The sequence below is a fragment of the Anolis sagrei genome, chromosome 6 (genome assembly GCF_037176765.1).
Source record: "Anolis sagrei isolate rAnoSag1 chromosome 6, rAnoSag1.mat, whole genome shotgun sequence".
Classification (NCBI taxonomy): Eukaryota; Metazoa; Chordata; class Lepidosauria; order Squamata; family Dactyloidae; genus Anolis; species Anolis sagrei.
This window is the reverse complement of record NC_090026.1, coordinates 11,557,043-11,563,042: the sequence shown is the minus strand read 5'-3', so window position 1 is coordinate 11,563,042 and position 6,000 is coordinate 11,557,043. Positions and strand designations below refer to the sequence as shown.

Below are 6,000 nucleotides of genomic sequence, written 5' to 3'. Positions count from 1 at the left end.
CTTGGAGGTGTCTATGGACAACGCCGGCTCTTCAGCTCAGAAATGGAGATGAGCACCAATCCCCAGAGTCGGACACGACTGGACTTAATATCAAAGGGAAACCTTTACCTTTTATAATATACTTAACCCACCATGCTCATCTTGAGCATCAAGTTGCAAATCTTAAGGACAATAGAAACTACTTGTAGTGGTGCTTAAATTTTCTCACACCTTAATACAAGGCAAAAGTGGTAGTCTGTAAATACCCAGTCTGTGACTATTATCCCCAAAACCCAGAGCAGGAACCTTGAGGCAGAAGATCAACAGAGTCACACACAGATAATTTTCCATCATCGTCATACTCATTTAAAAAACAACATCAAGCAATTGTGATAGAAAAAGACACAAAATAAAGACAACAATGCAGGCAATTATGATACAGAATAAATTAAACCATTATTCCCCTTTCAAAACCCCAGCAAGTGGATGTGGAATCTCCTCCTCTAAAATGGGAAGCAAGAGGCTATCCGAATTAATAAATACGAATGGGCTGGTTGGCCGTGGTTCTGGGCAAGTTGGCATTGGGGAGAAAATACTCGAGGAATGGCAGCAGATGGATGCCCAGCACCATTGGGGGGAAAGTCCAGGCCCAAAGGGGGGAAAGTAGCCCTAGATATCCCCAGAAGGGGGGCAAAAGGGTGGTAGTTGTAATATTCTGGCTGAGGTAGAGAAGTCCCCAAGCTGGGGCGTCTTGTGGAATACTGGCAGAAAGGGCACCAAGATGGCAACTAGTATGTGCATTTACCCATCTGTAAAATGTGGAAACTGTCAACCGCGTAGTATATCTGCTTGGAAAAACACAAGGCACACCCAGAAGTTACAACACTCTCTTGAACCCAGGGCTGGAAACGGCATCCCCTGTGAGCAGAAACCAGGTCCAGATAGGTTTGTGCCAGGCTAAATAGACATATGTATTCTCCAGTGCCAGCTTGCAACTTGGACTAAGTTTGGGTGAAGGTGTCCTGGGAGGTGCTGTTCAAAAAAGGAACTTTCCCAGGCTGGGCAATTCATTCAAACACCTGGGCCAGGTGATCATGATAGGGAAGTGAGCATCCCTCGTGTTATCTGAAGACCAAAGGAAGACTCATCCTGCCCTTCTGCAGTCTGAAGACAAACACTGGCTGGATAAGTAAAGAAAAAAGTTGTAGTTAAGTTGTGCCGATGAAAAGAGGAGCCACAACTTCACACCCCCTAGATCATCTAACTGTTGCAACTGAAAAAAAGGCTCCCCAAATAGCAAGGCTGGAGATAGCACATCCCATCACTCCTCTCCTTTTGCTGTCGTTCTTTTTGGATACTGAGACCAGTCAAATGTATGAAGTCAAAAATATGGACACTCTGTCGACCCCTTCAGATAACAAGAGGGAAGGGAAGCAGAGATGGAAGTGTGCTTCTAGCGCCCCCATGCGCATGTTTATGGCATTACAGCAGCTATCAGATCCGGACGACGAAGACACATTGCTCTTGCTTGCTTTCTTTTCTGTCTTTTTGATACTGTGGGTTCAGTTGACTATGTGCAGCGAAATCAAAAATCTGGATCTTCTATTACCCTCTTCTGGCAATAAGAAGCAAAGAAGGTAGAGGTGGAAATGAGCCTTTAGCACCCCCGGAGGCTTGTTTATGGCATTACAAACGGTATCCGCTCAGGAAGTGTGCTTCTAGCACCCCCAGATGCTTGTTTATGGCATTACAGCAGATAAGGATCCAGACAATGAAGAAACATTGCTCTTGTTCGCTTTCCTTTCTGTCTTTTTTGATACTGTGAGTTTAGTTGAATAAGTGCAGCGAAGTTGAAAATCTTAACGTTCTGTCATCCCTATCTGACAACCAGAAATAAGGAAGGTAGAGGTGGAAATGAGCCTTTAGCACCCCCAGAGGCTTGCTCATGGCATTACAACAGCTATCCGCTCAGGAAGTGTGTCTCTAGCACCCCCAGAGGCTTGTTTAGGGCATTACAGCAACTAAGGATCCAGATGATGAAGAAGCATTGCTCTTGTTCGCTTTCCTTTCTGTCTTTTCTTGATACTGTGGGTTCAGTTGAATGTGTGCAGTGAATGTCGAAAATCATGACACTCTGTCACCTGTTTCTGACAACAAGAAGCAAGCATGGTAGAAGTAGAAATGAGCCTTTAGCACCCCTGAAGGCAGTGAAGTCGAAAATCTTGACACTCTGTCACCCCCTTCTGACAACACGAAGCAAGGAAGATAGAAGTGGAAATGAGCCTTTAGCACCCCCAGAGGCTTGCTCATGGCATTACAACAGCTATCAGCTCAGGAAGTGTGTCTCTAGCATCCCCAGAGCCTTGTTTATGGCATTACAGCAACTAAGGATCCAGATGATCAAGAAGCATTGCTCTTGTTCGCTTTCCTTTCTGTCTTTTTTTGATACTGTGGGTTCAGTTGAATGTGTGCAATGAAGTTGAAAATCTTGACACTCTGTCACCCCCTTCTGACAACACGAAGCAAGGAAGATAGAAGTGGAAATGAGCCTTTAGCACCCCCAGAACCTTGCTCCTGGCATTACAACAGCTATCAGCTCAGGAAGTGTGTCTCTAGCACCCCCAGAGCCTTGTTTATGGCATTACAGTAGCTATCAACTCAACACAACGAAGCAACGTTGCTCTTCTTTGCCTTCTTTCCACCAGTGGTCTTCCATCATGCTGAAAACCGTACTACAGTGTTGTCACCCATCCTTCACACCCTTCTGTGGCAGTGCTTGTCTTGCACCCGACAGAGCAGAAGTCGATCTGGTTCTGAGCCCAGCATTCAGGGAACGCATGCATGCAGATCAGTCTCTCTTGTGTCCCCGTCCGTGGTCCCGCACCTGTGGTCTCAGGCTGAACCATACTTGCTCTTGCTGTGGCTAGTGCGGGTCAGTTGGAGCTGGCGTGCAGCTTGTAGGACACGGTAGCGCTCGCGAAGGTTGCGCCGCCGCACGTGCTCATTGGTGATTTCTTGCACGTAGCGCGAGGGAAACCAGCCCTTCTTGCCATCCGCCAGGCGAACCCCCTCATACCAGCCTGCAAGGGAGGGAGAGAAGGAGGAAAACAGAACCAGGGATCTCTTAAGTTCTTAGTTTGCATAAGAACTGCCAAGGATTCTATATTCAGAAACAGAATTCTATGTTCTCCATCAGAAGTTACTGTGGTGGAAATATTCTTGCATGAACTATAGAATGATCTTTTGGAGAGACTGGGACCCCTTCCACACAGCTGAATAAAATCTCACAATATCTGCTTTGAACTGAAATATATGGCAGTGTGGACTCAGATAACCCAGTTCAAAGCAGATATTGTGGGATTTTCTGCCTTGATATTCTGAGATATAGGGCTGTGTGGAAGGGCCCTAACGCTCACCGAACTCCCCAAGTTCTAAGGGACATAGCTCCCAAAGCTTCTTAATGGTTCCGAAGGCCCAGTCTTTATGTCCATCGATATAAATAAAAATGTTATGTTCGTTTGTGGGATTAACATAATTCAAAAACCACTGGGCAAATTGACACCAAATTTGGACACAAGACACCTATCAGGCCAACAAGTGACCATCACTCATAAAACACTAGAAAACACAGCAGAAGGGACTTAAAAAGCCAAAAAAATAAAAAAATACATTCCATCATGAAGAAACTCACCTTCGTTGGTTTTGCGTAGCACATTCACAATATCTGTCGGCTCAAGGCTCAGTTCGTCTGCCTGTGTGGCAGTGTAGGCCTCAGTGCATTGCACTTGGGGGCAATCTATATAAGGAGAAAACAGGGAGAGAGAGGAAAATATATGAAGGACATTTACCTAGGTAAGCCCTCCTCAGGTTGCTGCCCTTCAGACACCTTGGACTGCAATTCCCAGAATCTTCCATTGGATTCCATACCTAGCACCTGCTGTTTTCAATAGTGGACAGAGCAGTGTTTAGCATATTGGACTACAAGTACCAGGGGCTGTGTTTGCACAGCAGGTGAAACTGCTAAGCTGCAGAACTTGCTGACCGGAATCTAAGGGCCAGGGTGAGCTCCTGTTGTTAGCCCCAGCTTCTGCCAACCTAGCAGTTCAAAAACATGCAAATATGAGTAGATCAATAGGTACCGCTCTGATGGGAAGGTAACGGCACTCCGTGGAGTCATGTGGGCCACATGACCTTGGAGTTGTCTATGGACAACACCGGCTCTTCAGCTTAGAAATGGACATGAGCATCACTCTCCAGAATTGGATTCAACTAGACTTAATGTCAAGGGGAAACTTTACCTTTACTACTACATATACCAAAGTGCCTCATGGCCAAAAGCCATACTGCTTGGAGGGGATTTTGGGAATCAGGATACAAAAAAGGAATGTTTCCAAGCTGGGGTTAGGTTGGTAAAGGTTGTCCCCTGACATTAAGTTCAGTTGTGTCAGACTCTGGGGTTGGTGCTCATCTCCATTTCTAAGCCGAAGAGTCAGCGTTGTCCATAGACACCTCCAAGGTCATATGGCCGGCATGACTGCATGGAGTGCCGTTACCTTCCCGCTGGAGCAGTATCTATTAATCTACTCACATTTGCATGTTTTTGAACTGCTAGGTTGGCAGAAGCTAGGGCTGACAGTGGAAGCTCACACCGCTCCCTGGAATCAAACCTGCGACCTTTCTGTCAGCTGGGGTTAGCAAGTGGTAGTAGTGATAGTGGAGCTGATGGGTGAAAAAAAATCAAAAAGCTCTCACCCCAATCCTCATAGATGATCTCCTGCTTCCCACTGGGTTGAGATTCATGAGAGGGGAAGGCACCGATCCAGCGGTGCATATCTGACCTGGAAGTAGAGGCAAGACTCATGATCAGAAATGTTCCAGCAGTAGATTTTCAGGAAGGGGATGTTAGTTCAGTGCTTTGGAAGAAACACAGAAAGCAACCTCACCAAATCCTGACTGAGTCCACAATTACAGTTGTGGGAATGAGAGAAAGTAATCCCTTGAGGATCTTCCAACCTGTGCAGTCTCATACGCACGGATATTATAGAATCATAGAATCAAAGAGTTGGAAGAGACCTCATGGGCCATCCAGTCCAACCCCCTGCCAAGAAGCAGGAATATTGCATTCAAATCACCCCTGACAGATGGCCATCCAGCCTCTGTTTAAAAGCCTCCAATTAGCCCCAATACTGTGCAACATAGTACACTCATCCTTCAACAACATCTGAAGTAAACCTCACAACATCTGAGGATGCTTGTCACAGATGCAGGCGAAACGTCAGGAGAAAATGCTTCTAGAACATGGCCACATAACCCAAAAAACCTACAACAATCCAGTGATTCCAGCTATGAAAGCCTTCGACAATACATCCCTCCACATTTGCAGTTTTGACTTTTGAGGGAACTTCTCTAGAAACCTCTGAGCTTCTATGGTCAGCTTCTAGCAGAAGTTGATCATAGAGTCATGTTGGAAGACCTAGGATCGGAGAACTTTGTGGCTTTGTCTCAATAGTATGATGGAAAATGACTACATCAGCTGAAATCCACTGGGACCTTCCACAATACTTTGCTTTAGTCCTCCCTACTTTCCCATGTCAACAACCCTATAATACTCCGAGTTTTCTGTTTCTCAGAAGTGGTTCCACCTTGAAAGAGAATCGTGCTCCCAACTTGGTCCCTCCTCACCATTTATAAACATTAGTTGGGTGTTTCCTCTCCATCCCTATCTTGTCCCACATGTCTCCCATAAATCAAAATGACTCACTGTGTTGGGGCCCGGCAGAGGCGGTCACTACTCCGCCCTTGGTGGTTCTCCATCAGCGTCAAGTAGAAACTGTTGTCGGCCGCTTGGCCCGTGTGGGTTTCCCCACAGCCCTGGGCTTGGATCAGTGAACGGTGGGCATAATCCAGAACCACAAAGCGTTCGGAACTGCAAAAGGGGAATGAGTTAAGCACAGGAGAAAAAAACTTCAGAGGCAATAGAGCTGAATGCATAGGAAACAAAGGGCAAGGGATGAAAAATGT

The 6,000-nt window shown here is 46.1% G+C and overlaps 1 protein-coding gene across 4 annotated transcripts in view; it reads right to left on the bottom strand.

Moving 5' to 3' along the window:
* Window positions 1-319: 319 nt before the first annotated feature.
* ARHGEF15 (Rho guanine nucleotide exchange factor 15) overlaps window positions 320-6,000 on the bottom strand; it is a 61,005-nt gene continuing 55,324 nt past the window's right edge. For all 4 annotated transcript variants that reach the window (XM_067469774.1, XM_067469773.1, XM_060780092.2 and 1 more), the window contains 4 exons: window positions 5,741-5,905; window positions 4,732-4,817; window positions 3,671-3,775; window positions 320-3,059 (listed from right to left, as the gene is read on the bottom strand). In XM_067469774.1, coding sequence (XP_067325875.1) covers window positions 2,872-3,059; window positions 3,671-3,775; window positions 4,732-4,817; window positions 5,741-5,905 — 544 coding nt within the window. In that variant the 3' untranslated portion in view covers window positions 320-2,871. The remainder of the gene's footprint in view (window positions 3,060-3,670; window positions 3,776-4,731; window positions 4,818-5,740; window positions 5,906-6,000) is intronic.